General features: G+C 43.6%; 1 protein-coding gene across 3 annotated transcripts; it reads right to left on the bottom strand.

Annotated features, from left to right (window-relative positions):
- Positions 1 to 365: 365 nt before the first annotated feature.
- On the bottom strand, positions 366 to 18,637 carry sky (GTPase-activating protein skywalker). Of its 3 annotated transcripts, XM_076209862.1 has the most exons (14): positions 18,243 to 18,637; positions 10,282 to 10,688; positions 10,005 to 10,124; positions 9,423 to 9,629; positions 8,883 to 9,033; positions 8,582 to 8,770; positions 8,214 to 8,338; positions 7,169 to 7,279; positions 6,828 to 6,998; positions 5,949 to 6,197; positions 5,061 to 5,147; positions 4,184 to 4,288; positions 3,726 to 4,018; positions 366 to 2,735 (listed from the first exon to the last, which is right to left on the bottom strand). In XM_076209862.1, the coding sequence occupies exons 1-14, from the start codon at positions 18,253 to 18,255 to the stop codon at positions 2,594 to 2,596; spliced, it is 2,370 nt and encodes a 789-aa protein (XP_076065977.1). In that variant the 5' UTR covers positions 18,256 to 18,637; the 3' UTR covers positions 366 to 2,593. The 3 variants fall into 3 exon arrangements, with proteins under 3 accessions (XP_076065977.1, XP_076065976.1, XP_076065978.1); XM_076209861.1 differs by lacking the exon at positions 18,243 to 18,637 and having other exon boundaries at positions 10,282 to 14,094; XM_076209863.1 differs by lacking the exons at positions 5,061 to 5,147; positions 18,243 to 18,637 and having other exon boundaries at positions 10,282 to 14,091.
- Positions 18,638 to 21,251: the final 2,614 nt, after the last annotated feature.

The raw sequence follows: 21,251 nt of genomic DNA, 5'->3' as shown, positions 1-21,251 counted from the left end.
AAGGTAAGAAGTTCCAGTGTTGGCCAACAAGTGTCAGTGGCATGATGATTTTTGAATGTGACAGCAATTTCAATGACATTGACATTCAGAAGGCATTCTTATTGACATCATAATAGCAGGTGTAGTTTGATAAACATCAATAAATGCATAGATGTTTGTTCCACTTCAACTTACTCATGCCCTGATATTTTAGTGCATCTTTCAGTATTGTATTGTAAAGTCCTTTGTGAGTTTTTATCCGTGACTAAAATCAAATTAATGCTGTCACTTCAGATTTTAGGTTGAGAAAGTTAGCAGTTGTGATGATCATACTTGGGTACTTCCAATTCTGTTTAAAAATATTGAATAGATAATGAAACAGTATAGCATACTAACACCTTTTAATCAGACTTACACATTTCTGGCAAATGATACAGAAATTAAACAAATAATATTACTTTGTACTGTACAAATAACAATAATTAACAAAAATGTTACTGGCCATTTAAGTAGAATTTGCCTAATGTAACTAAGAGTAAAGCAACATCACAGTGTCACAGCACTACTGTCAGCTTGGTGAGATTCAGATTCCACAGTGGAAGTAGGATTCTCTCAAAACAGTGAACTCTTGATATAATAGACACATATTTTCAAGCACTGGCAGTTTCTGTGGAATGAATATTTCCACAGTTGTACCTTGTACTTCATTATATCCAGGTTCACTGCTCTCTCTTCGTTTAAAATGACTTCCTAAATAGTGACAACATGGGATTCCTTAAGCTGCATTTGACCACCTGTAATTTCCTAAGTACATCACACAAGTAAGTGCACTAGAAACATTGGGAAGACATTAACTAAGTGATTCAACATTTTACTAATGACAACACTCGACACTTAGGGCTGTGCGGAGACAGGTTCTTCACAGTGAATACAGTCACTTTGGACAGTTTAGAAGAGAGACCAACCATATCTACGTAGTACGGGAGATACCAGAATATATGGTACGCCATCTCCTAAACTGTCGTAAGTCCTTGTGCAATACCATACAGGCAAGTGTTTTGAGTGTTAAGGCAAGGTGGTACAATCTACAACTCTTGGTCCACCACAACCTTTCAATCTTTTGGGACAACCACTACAGTGGTAGTTCTAACATTCACATCTATTCCATTTACTCTATAAGTTATCAATGCTGAGTAAACAAGATGATAATTCTTTTACATGAATTTAAGTATTTCATCAGATCAACTCCAGCATAAGACTAGTATCTCTTGAGTAATGTTTTATAACAGTATATATTAAATATGGATTTGCATATTGCAAATAACTATAAATGCCTGGAAAATACAAGTATTTTTTCTGCAAGATAATACAAATTTGAAATGCTCAATATCTGGTAACTATATTTCAATCAAGTTTTAAAGATAATCTGTAATCTTGATAAATCCTTACATTTTCCAGTTTCTTTTCGCACATAAACTACAGAACTGATACTACAGTACTATTTAAGCAATAAAACCATGAAAAACATTCTCTAAACAAAATCATGAATGACATCTAATACCACACAAATAGTCTTAGTAGGGGATTAACACCTGATGTATTATAATTATCATTTTCTTGCATATATTGTTTACATTTCTTTTAATCATGTCATTTTTGGTAAAAAGTACCAATATTTTAATGAGGAAACTTGTCAAATTTGTTCTAATAGTATCTGAGCAATTCTTCTAATCTTGATATATGTACCATAGAGGAATAAATCCACCTCACAATTTTGCTAAAATATAGGCACACATTTCATTGTCCTGGCTCGTATATACAACTATGATGCAGATATGTATTTCATTGGTTCAGAGTTATAGTGGTAAAAAATGCATTATGCCATCCACACCAATACAAATATATTCTAAACACCTTGAATATAAAAAACTTCTTTGCTTGGATTGGTGCATCAAGATATGAAAATGTTGATTGTTAATTGCGATTTGGTCTAAGAACCCACATCCTGAGCAGTGAAGGGGCAGATATGATAGAATTCCCAAAACACCCAGGCCCCTTCTGGAGGACCATATGCTGCCCCCTCCTACAGTATCAGGAATTTCTTCTCTAGCACAAATAGGGGGAGCACACTACGCAAGAATTTGGGACAAAGAGCATCTCTCTTGCATGAAGGGTTCAGTAAAAATTCTGATTTTAACAGCCACTCCTCCCTAAAAGACGACCTAAAATAGTATACTACCTACAACATGCAGAGATAGTCTAAGGACATTAAGTAGACAAAATTATCTTTAACATGAATGCCAAAGAAAAGTACCTCACTGACCAAAGAAAATTAGAAAATAAGATACTAAAGTCAATGAATACTTTGATGGTCATACATATATCCTTGGTGCATTGACCACATTACTGGTTTGCGGGACTCTATACCTCCCAAATCATAATAATTAAAAAGGAATAACCCAACCAATCTCTTGTTTTGTAACAGGAGCCACTAGGAACATATGACAAATGTTAAGTACCTTCTCCTGACGTGGCAGTTGAGCCCTCCTTAAGAAGTCCATCACGGAACAAATTAAATACAAACTGCTACCCAGGTTTTGATTCAGCATGAGTATTATGCATGACTTAAGCTGTACACCTCAACTACTTTCACCTCAAAGTCAGTATCAGGACAAAGTGGAGGATTGTCAAAAGTCTGGCACATTTCCGTCTTGCCAAACCGAAGTTCTTGGTCCAACATAAGGGCTTGGCCCTTTCTGTAAAGAAAAAAAGAAGAACATATAAAAGCTGAAGTTGGCAATGAAATTACTAACATGATATTCATATAAAAATCTGCAAGTTAATATATAAAATTCTTTTATGTAGGTGAAATGGATGATTTTTATTACAGAACAATACTGATAACAAGGAAAGATGAAAATAGTTTAAGTTTTGTGGACTTGAATGTATGGGCCACATTTTTTCTAACATTAGTGGAGGTGTAGTGCTATGGGAAAATAAATGATGTAGCAACAATTGTTCTGAGTAGTCATGTAAGGACAGTGGGAAAGAAATATGTTTATGCTTGCACTGTACAGGGTAGGTGGTGATAAACTACATGAATTAATGATATATGATAATACGCGCTGCAGGGACCAATGATGGGTACCTGTACATAGTGGTCCTGCAAGATGAACAACTGAGCTGTTCTCTTTTTGACCCCATCAATATCCTCAACTCTATCAGGAGTTGCAGCCCTGAGAGGATGGCACTTGGTCTCTGGAATTGGCCCAAGATCTCCCTCTATCAACTTCAACTGTATTTCTTGCACTTTTTCACACATGGAGAGCTGACAACCAGCAACTGCTCTCCTCTTCCTACCACTTTGAGCAGGTGATATAGAAACAGTCCTACACTGATACAACAAAGACAACAGTTCAAACTTTCTTCCCAGAGAGATTTGTGGGAGGTTCCAAAGACCATTGCCAACCACAGTGGAGCTGTGGGTTTTCCACTAAGTGAAACTTGAGGGGGATAAATCTGTGGCAGGGCAGTGGGCATGATGCAGGGATGACCTGTCATCTGGGAGGTACCAAGATAAGAGGGAGGGAAGGGGGTGGATGTGAGTGGAGTATGTTGGGGTTGGAATGGGTGGGAATGGTTTTTATGCTTTTGTTTTTTGGCTGCCTCCCTTGTAAGGGGGGAAAAGCCTTTGGTATATGGAAACTTGAGGCAATAAATGATTGACATGAGCAGCATGAACTTACCCTCCGCCAATTGTTATCATGTTGTTGTCTGCATGGATGAAGAGTTCTGCAGAATGTTCCACTCCAGATACTGCAGCACCTTGCTGTTGCCGTGTGATTCCTACCCACTGGTACTTGGCGACATTGGGACGAAGGCTGAACAGGAATGTCTCTCCAGTACCAAAGTAAGTTTGTCTGTTACCAAACTCATCTTTAATGTTCCTCTGTTCAAGGGCAGTTGAACAATAGCAACCAAACACATGGTCATTGGTAGTTCGGACAAGGAGCAGTATAGGCTCATGCTTCTCAACACGCTGTAAAGACGAAACATAAACATAGTACAGTATATAGCTTGTGACAGTTACTTTTCTTAATCATTAAAGCCATTATACATTATTAGACTACCCAGTAAAAAGGTACAAGTAAAGTTCTAGGGCACAAAATGTCTCTGAGGACATTTTTTAAAGACATTCTCTTACCTGGTAGAAAGTGGTAAGGGAACATCCATGTTCTTCTGTGGTGTATACAAGGACAGGTTGATGCATCGTCATACGCATTGGCAACCACCCCCACACAGTCAGCAGCTGAATCAGAACAAGGGAGATGGTTATTCATTTCAGAAAATAAATAGATTATTAAAAAAAGAAACCATTCAATGTAAAAAAAAAAAAAAAAAACATTCCTGAATGACCTACATCTTTATATTTTATTGTCAAATTTTAATTAAAAACTCTTCAAAAGAAAGTATTTTCAACAACAAGGTTCATTTTTGGTACCCTTATAATAATGTACTAAAATATGTAAGCCCAAACAATAAACTGATATCAAATGGATAATACTAGATGTCTGTAGTGGGATACACACTAGTCAACTTAGCGAGAATGAATTATAGTGATCATCTGAAGTCACTTGTTACTTTTAGATACACAAAATGAAGGGTACAAAGATAACCTGTACAGCTATATACAAGGGGGATAAATCTGTGGCAAAAAATCTTGCTAAGGAAGTGCAAGCATATATACAGGTTCCCAAGCTTATTTGCATTTGAGGAACAATGATTCTGATTCATGTTTAATGCTAATATGTGCAGCTCATTCAAAGCTATTACTAAGGATAACAGGCAAGTGAATATTCATATACAACTACAATAGAAACAAGTTACTGAAATCATGCATTTAATTCCAAGTTTACAATAAAAATTATCCGTGTCAAGGATTAATTATTTACTATCTTCAAGGTATGCAATTTTGGTCAGTTGTTTGACCCTAGAGCATGAACACAGAAGTTAGTAGCAAGCAGGCAGTGTGTATATGTGCAGGGTTATGTGCAAGACATTTGTGCAGCATGCAAATGTACCTCATCTTTAACCACCACCATTGAGTTGATTTTGTTAATTAGGTAATGTCCCATGGCTTTGGCCCTGGGGACGGGAGACCGGCAGCCCTTGGTAAGCATGAGGAAAAAAAATAGTCAGTAGCAGGGAGAAGAAAAACCACTATGGTGTGGTTCAAGCTTTAGAAAACACCCATGTAACAGGAAGAATGTAAATGTGTGATTCACCATGGTCTTGGATCACATGTTGGACTCATGATCAACAGCTATTTCCCTCTCGTAACAGAGCTCAGAGCTCATATATGACTGATCTATGGGTAATACTGTGACCTTACATGTACACACACCCCAACTCCCCAGCCACGAGAGTTGGAGTAACAACTCACAGCGCAGTGATACTTAATTATTTCAGCCCTGGAAGGGATTCGAACCTGGACCACCGTAGTGGCAGCCAGGAACTCTAACCACTGCGCCATGAGGTGTGTATGCGTGATCTCATTGAGGTGCTAGGTTCACACTCTTCATGTTTCACAATTACTTTCATCATCATAAGCACCATGTGTTGTATCACTGGTTTATATAATGTCACTTCCCTAATTAGGAACATTGGGATTGCTAGTTTGCTGCACCACAAAATAGCAAGGTTAACAAAGACTCAGAAATCAGTCAGGCATGTTAAACCATTAGTTTTTTATAACAAGTTCACAGGATATGTCTGGCATTTGTTTTTCAAAATATGAAATGACCACCACTGCCCAGAGAGAGTCACTATTTCTTTTGGGCAAATATTAAACCAAAATGGGTGTTATAAATGCTGAAAAATGTTAGCTGTAATAGTTCTTCTTCCCAAATGAGCAAGGCATTTTCTCCTCTCCCAGTATGTTAGTCATGGATAAACTTTCACCAACTTACATCTTTAATTGTGAGAGTGTGGGACATCATCTGAATTTCAGCCTGTGACTGCGAGGTGGGGAGTCCTTCAAGAGACACGGAGCGTAGCAAGCCACTGTCTGGTCGTCCTCCGGTCATCCCAGGACCCGAGGTTGCAGCACTCTTCTGACTCTTTATGAGCATCTCTGTCTGGAGGAGGACCTTCCGGATCTCAGACTTGCTGAAACCTCGGATGCCAAAGGCAGTTCTCAAGAGCTTGGAGGGTGGTAACTGCATGGAAAGAGACGAGCCCATTGATAACACAGAACATGTAGTAATAAATGCAAAACTTTTTACTGAATTCCAATCTGATGACCCTTTTTTTATCAAAATATTTTCGACAGGAAAACTTCCAAAACGAGATGATAGATAAAATTATGATTTGGAATTCAACTGGATGATATACACAACATGAAACTCCAATTCTTTGCTGCTCTTGGGCAGAGATTGTTAAATGTACTACAGGGGGAGAAGAGCTAGATTTACATACTTGTGGGCCGTAGGCCAAACTCATCTCTGCATCCCCAAATTTATAGAAATATGGCATTTTTCAAAATCATATATATATATATATATATATATATATATATATATATATACACACATATACATACATACATATTACTGTTATTTAAAATTGAATTTAATAGATCACGGTTACTTTTAACTGAGAAAATGATTATTGCACTTTAATACAATGCCTTCGTAATTTGATTATTATTATCATTATTATTATTATTTTATTTATTTATTACCACTCTTGCTTGACAAATTAGTTTCAGTAGGTCCCCAGTTACCCGTGGGCCCTAGGCCTATTGGTAAATCCGGCCCTGAAGAAGTGTGTGCGTCATGTCGTCTCACCTGCATGTTTTGACAGAATCGGGAGATAGACTCGCTGAGGCCTCGCGAAGGCAAAGACGACGCCAGACTGGAATCTCGAGTCACAGCCTTGACGAAGACGTGGAAGATGGCGAGAGCAACGCGGAGGAACACCTTCGACCCCTCCAGCAGGAAGCAGTCCATCACACGGACCTGCAGAAGGACAGAAGTTCAGGAAAAGATGTTACCATGCTCGTAACCAAACACCGACTGAAACGCTCTCAGGTCGCCATGTTACAAACAAGTTTACTTTTCCTTTATTCACACAGGATGTTCCAGTTTTATCGCTACAAGGTTGAGTTTGAGAGAAAGGGGATACTTACCACATGCGTGAGGGGCAGGTACGCCAGAATCCACCATAGCCATTGCTGGAATGCCTCCTCTAGTTGTTCGGGAGTCACACCAAACTTGCTCAAGGTCGAGAACGAGCCACGCTGTGGAGGATCAAATTCCAGTTATGTAACAGGAATCAAATCGTGGTGTTTACATTTAGTATATCATCATTTGTCAACCATACATCATAAATGCGCGCGCGCACACACACACACTGGGTATAATGCGTGGAGTCGTAGAGCTACTTTCGAATCTACAAGCAAGCGTGCGCGCGCACACACAAACTGAATAAAATTTACTTTGTGTTTACATTAGCTGCGAGTATGATAAGGAGTGCGAATATAATGTCAATATTAATCGATATTTTACATTTCCCCGGTCTCAAATAGTACCTCCACTAACTGTACAACGGTGCGCGCGCACACTGAGAAATCCCTTCACCCCGCGCCACGAGTGTGTACGTACGTCGGTTCAACCCGACCCTGCGAGTGACGTCATATCGCTTCTGCAAGCGACAGGTCTGAGAGACATTTACGACTTTCGAGTTTTTCGACAACTGAATCGTGGGAGGAAGTACATTCCACCTCATCTGATACTCGGCAATTAAACGTGAGAAATGTGTTACACGGTTTCAAATTTTAAAACTTATAGGTTAAAAGAGTCTGAATTATTATAGGTTAAAAGAGTCTGAATTATTAACATCACATATTCGACATCACTGAACATTCAATTTTTTATTGTTGCTATTCTTATTGTTATTAAAAGGGCGATTTATTATCTGACCTATCTTTTAAATCCTTTTAATTATGTTTTTTCATTATCTAGACAATATCCCAAAGCTTCCAGTTTATGTGAAAAGAGAGCGTGCATGACCTTGAAGAAAAATGTACACCAACTCTATTCATACCCTTTCCCTACTCTGAATTAAACTTTTTATTTCGTTAATCACAACTGCACACATAAAAATAAAGTACATATAACATTAAAAAACAAATCCATGCTCTTAGGTACATGATCACTTCGCTAACTACTCACCACGTGCTTTCTGGCAAGCGCGAGTGCTGTCCTCCACATCGACTCGTGGGCAACCTTGGTCTGCGTCACGAACTTGTTCTGCGAGGAATTAGCAAGACTCGATACGCAGTTGTAGGCGTCCGGTTCTGTAGGCGAGGCAGAAGAAGAACGTCAACTTCCTCAGTGCAATGACAAAAATTTACAGTTCCTAGACATATGTATACATGTCTCACCCCAACAGCACATCATAATCCCGTGCGCTCCTCAGAGTTGCGGGAGAAAGAGCAAGCTTCATTATGTGCGCGTAACACCAACAGCACCACATAAGCTCATTCCCTACTCTGCCCCGCCGCCCCGCCTACCCACACAACAACCAAGCGTGACCTTACCGTCCATGTAGTGGAGGAGGAGTGCGGTGATGGCGTACAGGGCAGGGGCGTAGGTGATGGCCGGATGAGAGTAGCCTAGTACTGCCATGACCCGTTCACACGAACTCACTCCTTTCGGGGAGAGAGCCGCGCTCACTTGTTGAGACGAGTCGACGAAGGCGGGAAGTGTCGCGCTGCACTGGGACAAATCTACGAAGGAAAAACCAGCCGAGTTGTTTTATTTCCATACCTCTACTATCTTTAACTATCTATCTGTTTATCCATTTATTTTTTTCTTTCTTCAAACCACCTCCAACCTCACCTGTGGTACCGAAGATCTGCTTGACGGTGTCCCAGTAATAGAGGTCGCTGAAGTCCTTGTCGGAGGAGTGGTGACGGCAGATCTCTCGCCAGAGGTCGACGCGAATGTCGGCACCGAGCCCCCAGTCGCTCCACCGGACCATCACCTTAGCCTGCACGCGATCCCAAAGCAAATACTCGTTAGCAACTAGGATCTCATAAGTTGTGAATCTGTTCAGTATACCTCATTAGTATTTCTAAATGTCAGTCTTGTTTTGTAGTACAAGACTAAAACACAAGTCAGCAAAATGCATACATCACCACTGGGAGATGGCGGTGAAGAGGAAAGGGGAAGACGAGGAGGAGGAGAACAAGGAAGAAGAGGAGGAAGAGAAGGAAGAAGAAGAGGAGGAAGAGAAGGAAGAAGAAGAAGAGGAGAAGGAAGAAGAAGAAGAGGAGAAGGAAGAAGAAGGGGAGGAGGAGAAGGAAGAAAAAGAAATAAAAATGAGTAAAGATTAAGAGTAGGAAGAACTCCGACAACGCAGCCTATCTTGTCGCTCACCTCCTTCATGCGGTTGGCCTGGAGGAACTGCTGGAGGTCCTGCCACGTGGGTCCTGCGTCCACGTCCTCGGAGCCCCCGTGGGTGAGGGCCGGGATGCGGGCCATCTCCACGAGACTCGAGAACGGGGCGGGGTTGGCGGGGCTCTTGTCATCGCGGCCGTCTTCGTTCCCGACCGTCATCTTGATGTAGTGTCCAAGGAGCTTTACCTGACCAACCAAAGACACTTTCTTATTACATTTCTTTAAAGATATAATGCTCCCCCAAACCCTCTTATCCAACCCCTTTGTCCGAACCCATTTACCTTATTCTATTCAATCTATTTTGTTATTATTATTTTTCTTCTTTGTGGGGGCAAAATGGTTTTCTAGTTTAATCCTTCCATAGTATTACTGCAGACATAATCTGATCCAATATTTGCCAGAACTACATAAATATACATTTTCCATTAATGTTGCATTCATATGATTTTAAAACTAAAATTGTTTTAATCTTTGAGAACTACTATACTGTACATACTAAATACTAAACAACATGTGGCGGAGCAGTTTCGTGTGTCATCGACATTGGATTCGAGTTCTTACCTGTTTCTTAACTTGTGCGATGCGTCTGGACTTTGTGGAGCCGTCGACCGGCCACTGGATCAAGGACTCTGGGAAGGCTTCTACCGGGTACCCGACAGACTTGGGCCGGGAAAGGTATTTCTGCGGAAACGGAAAAAGGGCACACTGAAGCACTACTAGACAATTAAGAAAACCGTATTTCGATCATATGTCAGGTGTCGAGGTAAGGCACTGGTCAAGTATGACAGGAATGAACTTTGAAAGAAGAATGGACACTGAGAATGAAAGACCCACTCACGTTGTTTATTCTGTTGAGATCAAGACTTGTACTGTCGTTGTTGTTGTCGATCCCGTAGTCGAGGTCATCAAGGCTGTCAAGACTCGGCGTCAGGTAACACGACCCGATGTCGTCCTCGAAAGGCGACAGGAACGTGTCTCCTTCTTCGGGCGCTTCGATGATCTCGAAGTCGTCTCCGTCAAGAGAGTCACAGCGACGGACTGTGACGGCTTCGTACTCCTGACGGTGCTGACGGCGGCGCTGACGTTGTGGTTCTTGCTCGGCGGAGGAGGAGTGGTGCTGCCTCCTTCGAGTGCTGGTGACGGCAGTGGCGACGGAGGTGGCGTTCTTGGAGTTCAGCCGTGGTCGATGAGCGTGGTGCGGGGCGCAGCCATTATGCTGGGGCGCAGCCGCCAGCCCACGGGAGGCTGCAAAAGCCGCCGGGTAAATGTTAGCGATCATGTCGTAGGTCCACATGGTGGCGGGGTTTTGGGTTAAGGGGGACGGGAAAGAAAGAAAGAAAAATACGGGGCACGAGAAAATTAAAATGGAAGGGAAAGACTGACGGATGGGAGGGGGGAAGGGCTTGGGAGAAGAAATGAAAAATTAAAAAACAATGAAAAGGCAATTGAAAAAAGATAATTGAAAAATTTAAAGGCAATTGAAAAAAGATAATTGAAAATCTTAAAGATTGGCAGGGGGACGTACGGGAAGGTAAGACAAAAGAGCAGTGGAGAAAGAAACAAACAAAAAATGACAAGAAGGGAGATTAAAGAGAAAATTAAATCTATAGGGCTCTGAAACAGGGATTTGTATCACGTGTTAAGCAACAGACAAGACAAAAACGAGACACTCAAATCCAATCACACCACCGAACCACAAATAGTTTTCTTTCGCAATGTGCCTCTGGCAATGAAATACATAAATGGTCAAAAACAAGACAAAGACAGAGAGAGGCATCCACTTTCTTCCGGCATTTGATGCCAAAGTGAAGCATTCCCCTCCGTGACCTTTCCGCGGCAACGAGTCTCTCTTTTATCTTCTGCAAAAGAAAGCCGGAGTATCGGATGGATTTATGGACTGCTATTTCAGACCTCGTGATTTTTTTTTTCGTATATCAAAAATAAAACTTCCTGCGACCCCTGAACGATATTTCACTATACTTCGTAAAGATGATCTTCCGATTTCCTAGTTTTCAACAATGACAACACGAAACTTTTTTTTTCTGTTTCCAGAAGTACAAAGAAATGCTATGAAGAAGGGGAGGGAGGGCGACGAAGAGACGAATGATGAAGACGAGGACGAGAGGATGGAAAGGAGAAAAAAAAAAGGGAGGTGCAACGGGGGGGGGGGGGTGGTAAGAAATGAGGAAATGAACGAGATGGAAAATGTTGGGAGAGGAGGCAGAGAGGAGGTGGATGGGTAGAAGGACGAAGAGGAGGAGGAAGAGGAGGAGGGCGTGAGTGAACGCGTCGCAGTCAAAGACACCTCCCACCTCCCGTTCGGGAGAAAGTTGTCGGGAGAGGAGATGGGTGGGAGGGAGGAAGGAAGGCCGGAGAGGCTACCCCGGCACAAGGGGACAAAATCAACGCACTGCGTCCAGAACTGGGACTAGATAGGCTCTGGGATGAGGCTTACTGTGCAGGAAGGGCGGCAGAGCCACAGAAAGACAGGCGGACATAGACCTTCTGGGATGTCTGACACGAAGAAGAATGCGGCGCGACGGGGTTGGTGGTGGGAGGGAGTCTGATTCTGGAGGCGTAGGGCGTCGCCGGGGCACGGAGAAAAACACGTGTGAGTGAGTGGAGACCTATGATTAATAAGGGCAGGAAGCTTCGACAACAGGAGATCCTTGGACAGTGAATGCACGTGCAAGTGCCTGAGCACGAACAAGGTGCAAGTCGTATATACAGCAAGGAATCTGAAGAGATAAAGCGGAAAGTATTGATACGAATAACAGGAAGAGGAGGAGGAGGTGGGGGAGATAGTGTGGGGCAACAACAGAATGCCCTGTGCCAACGTCCGCTTGCGGAAGTGGGAAGTGAAGACAATAAATCTTCACAAATCAAGGTTTGTTGTTGTTAAAGGTGTAAGTCACCTGAGGAAACAGCTGGCCACGGGACAAGGAGGAGGAGGAGGGGGAGGACACAGATTGAGTGGAGGAGGGGGAGGACAAGGAGATAGTAGTGGTGGAGGAGGAGGAGGATAAGAAGAAGAAGAAGAAGCTGTGATGAGGGAGGAAGTGGGTGGAGTACTGAGGAGACGATTAGGGTGGAGGGACTGTTATGGCGAGGAGGAGGAGGAGGAACAGGAGGGCGCTTGGGAGTATGACTTCTGCCGAAGTGTGCCGTGTGGTACTTCGAGAGGCAGAGTGAAGCAGAGCCCGAGCTCAGAGGCCATTTAGTTCGACCACAAGGCAAACAGGAAAACAGCCTGATGATGCCGCTGCCGCTGCACAATGGGCCAAAAACGAACTCCAATGACAAACGTACCCCATGTAACGAAAAAGGATGGAAATTATACTAGCGAAATATGAATAATAATAATAACAGGTGTCAGGTATCTGATTACGAAAAAAGCATGAGAGTAGTCCTCAAATCCGGGATAGATCTTGTCGTCTTCTAACCGTCACCTCCGGACACACTGGAAGGAGAGTCTAGATTCCCCGGAAGAATCGAGGAGAGGAAGGAGCTTACGAGCGAGAACTCGGAGGATAAATATCAGTGCCAAAACAGTGCCAAGATGACTTCGTCAGCCACAGGGCAGTCACGCACAGACAGCGGGCAACCTCAGTCGAGTCACGGAGCCCTGTCGCTTCGTCACCGGATATCGCGAATCGGAGGCAACGAGATTATGGAAGGTCAGACACATGGAAAAGGTCAGCCGACGTCGTAAGGTCCCCGTGCGAACAAAAAGCAAAATACAGTTCCCTGCTGACGTACAAAAACAGATGAAGAAGGGGACCAACACGGGGATTCATAGGAAAGGGACAAGTGCGTGAGAAACGAAGAGGAGGGGAGGGGGAAGAGGAAGGGAGTGGGGGAGGGGAAGAAGAAGAGGGTGGGGAGGAGGGAGGGGGAATCTCGAGGACCCAGGAGAATTGACTATGGGGTTAGAGGACGTTCCTTTTCGAGATCTTCTCCTCGAAGGCGTCTCTTGCACTCACGGCCCGGTACCATGTACGTGTCTAAAACTTCTTCTTCAATGTCGTCTTCCTGCACACACGGGTCCGCGACTTTAAGTCAATCTCTATCCTCACTGGAAGTTGACGACAACTTCGTCATTCGCTAGAACCGAAAAATCACAATTTTAACTTCGAATCGGAACAACGTTCTTTTATCTCGGGCAACTACTTCGTCTCCCGAAGTCTGTAGCGGGCCATCGCTAGCCAGGCGCACCACAACAGAGAACCCTCGAAGTCCACGAGTCCATCGCAAACTGCAGAGCGGCGGCCCGGGCCCAGACCAGAGGCGGCAGACCTCACACCAGCGCCATCTGGGCGGACGGTCATCCAAACCTACGCGTCACGGTTGAGCTCTTTTCATATATAAAATTTCGATGAAAGGAAGGGTGTGAAGGCTTGTATGAGGTATGAGGTATTCGCGTGAGTATATACGTACACTAAAGAGTTACTGAAAAGTATTTGAACAGCGACAGACAAAAACGTTCTTGCATCCATCCATGTGCGCGCAAGCACGTACACGCATGCGCGTGTACGTATTATGTATGTGCACATGTATGTGTACGTGTGTATGTGTGTTGTGTGCGTGCAGGCTTCTGGAATAAAGCAAATCCCGTCCAAAGCCTTCATAGATGCTCTTCCTCAGCCGTCGTCACCCCATCCCTTTCTCCCCCCTTTCAATGACGATTGCATCAACCCCCTAGCGCCCCCCTCCCCCCCTAAGCCTTACTACGCAACATGTCCCCCGTAAGTAGCCCCCCCCCCTTTTTTTTTTCTTTTGGACTCGAAGAAGTCAAAGCCATCATTCCTTATCCTTAAGAAAAAAAAAAAAAAAAAAAAAAAACGACAAGACTATCTTATCTTCCTCAGCCAAAGCTTTTGAACCATATCCTGACTCGCCTCCTCATCGACAGCTCTTCAAACGCTTGACGTCATCGAACAGAAAGAGACGATACTTCGGGTGAGGGACATCATCTCTACGGGGGGGATAATGACACCGCCACAGAGTCCCCTGAGCGTGGGGCACCAGGACGACTTTGGGAACGTTACTAATGGACAAACGACCTTGAGGGCACTTCGGTGCGCTGGTGGGGAACCGTATGACCTCCACCAGGGTGTCACGACGTCACCGAGGGCGGTATAACGTGACGTCAAGGGGCTCGACGTGTGACGTCACAGGGTCGAAGTGCGACGTCATTCGTTTGATGTGAGGTCACGGGGGTCGACGTGTAACGTCACTCGTTTGATGTGACGTCACGGGGGACCGAGGTGCGACGTCACTCATCTGGTGTGACGTCACAGGGGTCGAAGTGTGACGTCACTCGTTTGGTGTGACGTCACGGATTCGAAGTATGACGTCACTCGTTTGATGTGACGTCACGGGGTCGAAGTGCAGCGTCACTGGCAGCGGGGCTAACGTCCTCTATCGACTGAAAGGGTCGATCGAGTGAGCGGCGGCGGCGGCGGTCGACCCCCTCCATGCCGCGTGGCACTTTTTCTTCCACTCCCCTCTGTCGCCAGTCGATTTTATTCACCTCTGTGGCATCCCACCCCCACTCGGGAATGAGGGGGGGGTTATGGTTCGTTTCGATAACCCCCGGGTGGCATTCGTCATTTCTTAGTTCGAGTGCCGTTAGGGGGTTTTTAGTCGTCTCCGTGGTGCATACCTGCCGCCTCGGTAAGCGACGGTGCTTGGCGTCTACTACTTTCTCTCCCCTGTTGGCGATCCAAGAGCAACGCTTCCGAAGGCCCTTTCACGTCCCCCTCCCCCTCCTCCATACGCCTCCACCCTACCCCGTCAGCCTCCGTCAACCTCCACAAGCCCACTCCCCGACACAATACCTCCACACATCGCCAATGGATGGTGACGATAAATAATGAGGAGGTTTTGACCACAGGGAGACGCGTGCTCAGGGCAGCTGGGATCCAAGAAAGACGTAGCTGGCTGGGTTATGAGGGATGGGAACAGAAGTAGACGACTATGGTAACATTCACTTCATTTCAACCGTCTCTGTCGCGGAATATTAACCGTTTCAATCACCATGCTCGATCACCACGTGCTTAACCGTCTCGATCACTATGCTTTAACCGTCTTGAGAACTTTAAACCGTATCGACCACTATGTCTGAACCACGGACAACCCGCTCGGTCACCGAACAATAACCGTCTGCTTTGCGTCACGATCAACACAACCCCCATCCTCTCCTCCCTTCACTTCGCGCGAAGTCGAAGTTCCTCCGTCGGATATCCTGAAGGAGGGAAGAAGGGAGCGAGGTTCCTTCCATCACCTGACGGCGGGCTGACGTGGAGCACTGATCGACGTCAGCTGACAGAGAATTGCCTTTTGTTTATCAGTCGACCTTATCAGCACAAGTCAACAGCCTGACAATGACTACACAAGGGAATTCTTTCTTAGGGCCTGCCTAGGGTGGTCTACGAATATGAACGGATTTCTCATACTTGTATACGAAAAAAATCTAAACCGGTCAGCTTCACGTAGAAACAAATTTCTTTTGAGGTATCAAAACGAATAATTGAAAAAGGAAAGAAAAGAAAAACTCACAACCTGGCATCTATGCATATGTTATCAGTTCTTATCTCGCAAAACATTGCTTTATCAGACACAAAAGTAAACAGTCTTACTTTGGGATACGAAAAAAATATAGATCTTCGAGTACATTTACTTTATTCCAAAACATACGAGTGAAGGAGGAGTGTGGGCTACCCACTCCCATGGGGGAAAGAGACTTTTGGTAGATACATGTACAAAACGTCAGAAAACAAAACGAAAAAAGAGAATCCCATTTTCCTTCATGGTTTAATGATGACGTCACCATCTACAACTGTTACTTGGCACGTTATCAGATACGAAAGAGCGACGAGATAACTTCCACTTGATAATGAGCACATTGATCACTCGACTAGATGATGATCAATGCGCATGCGCTAGCTCGCTTCACACAACGTTAAAAATCATGATTTCTTATAGCCATTTCTTGCATCGCCTCAGCATACGTTAGAGGGGATGATTCGGGTGTCAACCAGGGAGCTGGCCATAGATACACGAAAGGGGAAAGGGCATATGCGTTCGAGAACGCTCCATGTGCGTCCGAGAACACTCCATGTGCGTCTTTGCCGGCGCGTCGACTTCTGCGACCCAACCCGACCTCAAACGAGTCGACTGGCTGATTGAGCAGATGATCCGGTGACGTAAGAGAAACAGGCTTTCCCGGTGTGCAGGTATACGCATCACAAAGACGGCCATTGACTTCTGGCTGCTAAATGCCACGATGAACAGTTGAATTGCTACAATGGACAACCTACCATAATAAACGATGAACTAAGTATATAACTGCAACAATGAAATTTTACCTTTTATTTTGATCAGCCAATTCCAATACTGAACGTCTAATTATTATACTGAACACCTATATTACTAATTAATTATGCTTCACAAGCAACCCCCCCCCCCCACCCTCTTTTTACAAGGACGCCGAACTTCTGGAAGGTTCTTCAGGGCATCAAAACACGCCGGGAATCGAGACGAGCAAAGCGACATGACGTCATGTCTGATACTCCAGAGATTCGCTTATTACTTGCTACCACACAAACCGTTCAAAAGTGGTGTATTTCAAAGGTGTAGCCAGTTTTTTTTTTATGGAAGGGGGGAAAGGGGGATGGTTGAGACTGCTACTACTACTACTACTACTACTTCCACTACTACCACCATTCATTCAGGCCGGGCTAATTATCCTATTTTTTCAAATACAAATTTTAAGTTACGTGCAGTGTCGTGAACTCTGATATTGAATAACTTCATTATCGATCTCACTATGGCTGCTTCCAAATAATTTCATTCTACCGAATGGTATAAGATATGTTTAAGGTAGTGAATTAGGTATCCACCCTGGATATGTAGTAAAATTGCAAATCTATCTGCCGTTGGCGGGATTTTTCGACTGCTTCAATTGTTCCAAGGACTATTTTCTATATAAAAATTAGGGTGAATTTAGGCAAGGTATACTGCAGATGAGGGTAAATATGCAATGATTCGATATTTTTGCAAGTTGAAAAGAGGCAAATTTCCTACGAAACAACACCTCAGAAGATAAATAACCAGAAAAAGGATAATTATAACTAATAATAATTCTGATACAGACACCCGCAGTGAGATAGTGTCATGGAATTCCTAGTGTAGGCCTTATGGTCTCTTGTAGTCTTCTTCATCTTTATGCTATTATCGACGCTGTGTTTATAAGATGTTAGGGGTGCAATGGAAAGGTACACACGTGTTAAAGCCAAGGTACAGAATAGTAATCCATCAAGAAAGGTTACGCCAAGATCAAGAGGTGATTATTACGCTACGCTCATCATTTCCAATTCACCATTTTCGTTATTATACGATTTCTCCTAATTTAACGTTAAATCTTGTGATTGCACAAGATGGTTGAATCCGCTGGTTACCAGTTACGATTGGTTATGCCATTCGGGTGGTTATGCAATATGATTTCTATATTGAATTGACGCGTACAACAGAGGCACAAATAAGAAATAAAGACAAAACTAACATATCAAAGAAGTACAAGAAAATCAGAGGCAGGCACACACGCATGCGCACGCGCACACACACACACACACACACACACACACACGCACGCACACACACACAAGAAATACAACCATGATGATCCAATACGAAAACGTTAAAACTGTATTCACAAAGGTAACAATATATATAATTACAAAACAAAAAATCATAATATGTACTAAATACGGAGAAAACGAAAATAATGATATTTACCAAACATGACCATCTTGCAAGTTGGGCGTGGAAAACTTCTACAGAGAAAAGACGAACTGGGAGTAGAGAAGCGATTTTACACCAAATTCTGTCGCCTTTTCCTCTCATAAAGACACGGACCTGGACCCCGGTCACCTAAAGAGTGCTCAGTTTCTGCAGCGCGCTGAAGTCGCCACAGAAAACACGACTCTTTTTAAAATAACGTTTCTTTCAACGGAAATTAACGGTTACACATCAATTCACGAGTCGAATCTAGGGTGAATGACACTTCCATTAGTGAATGCTGACACGCTGGTGATGTGTGGTAATGGTATCCTTAATCGGAACTTGGTAAGGAAGGATGTCGAGAGAGCGAGGAGGCTGCTGATAAGAAGCGTTCCTTACTTCACGGACGTTAGCACAGAACTGATCTCCCGCTGCCTGGCCCAGCCGTATTTATACCCGCGCCCTGTCGCGCGCTGCCGACTCATCTGTACACATTTAAGCGCTCCCAAATGCTCTTTTACCGAACTCCCCCGTGTAGATAAAAAAAAGAAAGAAGAAAGAAAAAAAATCCCATTGACGAGGAAAATAAATCACGGAGGAAATTTTTCCACGAGATTCCCGATTCGGACAACGGCATTGTCAAGACTTTTAGGGGGAAGGGGGGGGAGGGGTAGAGTTCTCCAGTCCCCCCACGGCCTGGCCTTATGACACTAGGAGGTTGGTACCCGGAGATTTCTACAGGAAAAGCGGGTCATGCCGGGAGGGGGCTACACACATAAGGGTGAATGGTAAGGGCAGATCGACCGCGCGGGTCGTATTGAGCTTGACTCCTTAAGGCGACATAAAGCAAATTGGTTTTCCAATTGCGGATTTTTTTTTTCCTTATACGTGTACTTGCGTCATTCGTCCATCCCCCCCTCCCTTTGGTCTCCTTTTCCATTCCATTATTCTACTCCGTTCAATTTTATTCTACCATTGTTTTACATTATTATATATATATATATATATATATATATATATATTAAATATATATATATATATATATATATATATATATATATATATATATATATATATATTATACATCTTTTTTTCATTCAGCCCCTAACATTTTGCCTCCTTTTGCATTCCGGTCTCTTCTATTCCATCCACATTTTTTATTATTTATTAATATTTTTCAATAAGCTTTTTTTCTTAAAGAAATAAATAGGCCTCCACTCCTTCGGGGTCTAAAATCATAGTGGTTCAACCTGATGGGCGTCGGAGGGAACACTCTCCCCAGCGCTTACCTTCAGGTGCACCCGGCATTCCTCCGGCTACCCCACCTATCACACACACACACGACTCAATGGCGCGGTGGTAGCGTTCGCAGCCGCCACTACGGCTGTCCGGGTTCGAAGCCCGCCCAGGGCTGAAATAATTTCAGTATCGCTGCGCTGCGAGTCGTTACCCCAACTCTCGTGGGCGGGGAGTTGTGTGTGTTGTGTGTGTGTAAGGTCACAACAATACCCATAGATCGGTCATACATGAGCTCTGACCTCTCTTCCGGGACGGAAATAGCTGTCGATCACAAGTACAACACGTGATCCAAGACCAAGTGAATCACATAGAGATCTGGCAACCGGCGACTGATCTCTCTTCTCCCGATTACACGGTAACAGACCCACACCAATAGAACACAGACGAAAATCGAAAAATTCCTTATAAATATTCTGCAATGTACATGATTTACAAAACACCCGACTTCGTCAGTCACAAATTCAATTGAAAACAAATATATAATCACTTCACTTTTTTGAGTAAGAAATCTAATAAATCGAAAGGGGGTGTGATAATAGGATATTTTGATGCATTGTGAAAATGTGTGAAACGAGCAAAGACGACTGTGCAACGCATATAAATCGGCCTACAGGCACAAAAGTTCGCGAGGACTGACCTCCCGCCAAAAAAACGACTCGCAAACAAATCCGAGTCCACTCGACATGAAATCGACTGAATGTAGGCTGGTCTCTTGGAATCAGTCTGATTTGTTGATAAACTTTTACTCGTGTATTCAAATCCTCGACTCTTGTTCTGGAATAACGACTACAGATTTTCAAATCCCACAAATTTCCCGCCTAAGTCGGTGAGGAGAAATAAATGAAAGTTCGAAAGAGTCTTGGTGAAAATAAAGTGAAGTTTAGTGAAAATGAATCAGAGAAAATTAGTAAACAACGAACTTGACGAAAGTAAACGAACGAGGGAAACTTTGCGAAGAAAATAGAACAAATAAACAAACAAATGAGAGAAACTTGGTGAAAACAAGTGAAGGGCGATTGAAGGTGGGTGAAAAGTTAAAATGCACGACAGCAAAATGACAGTTAAAATAATGGTGGAAGCCTGATGGAAAATCCGACCTTAAAATACAAACAAAAAGAAGAAGAAGAAAGAAAAGATGATAATAATAATAATAAATACGGAAGAAATAAATAATAATATAATAATAATCATGATAATAAATATGAAAAAATAAATATATAAATAAATAAAATGGTCTACCTGGTTGCCTCAATTACTCTCCACCTCCTTCCCAACCCTCTGATTCTTCTCCCACATCTTCCTCCATCACTGGACTAGCACCACCATCATCGACACCACCACTATCACCACCAGAGACACCCGCACTAACCACCTCCCACACCACCACCACCTCCCCCCACACCACATCAGAGACACAGACACTACCACCACCACAGCAGACACCACCATCATCATTACCACCACTTCCTACACCAGAGACACCGACACTATCTTCCACCATCACCCGCCCTCTAGTCCACCACCACCACCTCTCACACCACCACCTCCCACACCAGAGACACCGACACCACCATCACCACCACCACCACCACCACAGTCCACCGCCCCTTGCGTGCGAAGCCAAGGGGCCCGAGTGGCGCCCGTCGATGTCGTAGTTCGACACGAACACAGAGGGAAGGAGCTGGCTTGTCTCTCAGTTTTTTCCTCCCCGCAACAGAAGGAGAA

Source organism: Oratosquilla oratoria, chromosome 26 (assembly GCF_046742065.1).
Source record: "Oratosquilla oratoria isolate Oo_2021 chromosome 26, ASM4674206v1, whole genome shotgun sequence".
Classification (NCBI taxonomy): domain Eukaryota; kingdom Metazoa; phylum Arthropoda; class Malacostraca; order Stomatopoda; family Squillidae; genus Oratosquilla; species Oratosquilla oratoria.
Note: the sequence above shows the minus strand (reverse complement) of the source record. Positions and strands in the feature narration are given on the sequence as shown.

Coding starts and splice junctions, on each gene's coding strand:
- sky (XM_076209861.1), bottom strand. CDS start 10,737: ATGTGGACCTACGACATGATCGCTAACATTTACCCGGCGGCTTTTGCA. Junction 10,125..10,281: donor ATCTCAACAGAATAAACAAC/GTGAGTGGGTCT, acceptor CCGTTTCCGCAG/AAATACCTTTCCCGGCCCAA. Junction 7,280..8,213: donor CGCTTGCCAGAAAGCACGTG/GTGAGTAGTTAG, acceptor GATCCTCCACAG/CGTGGCTCGTTCTCGACCTT.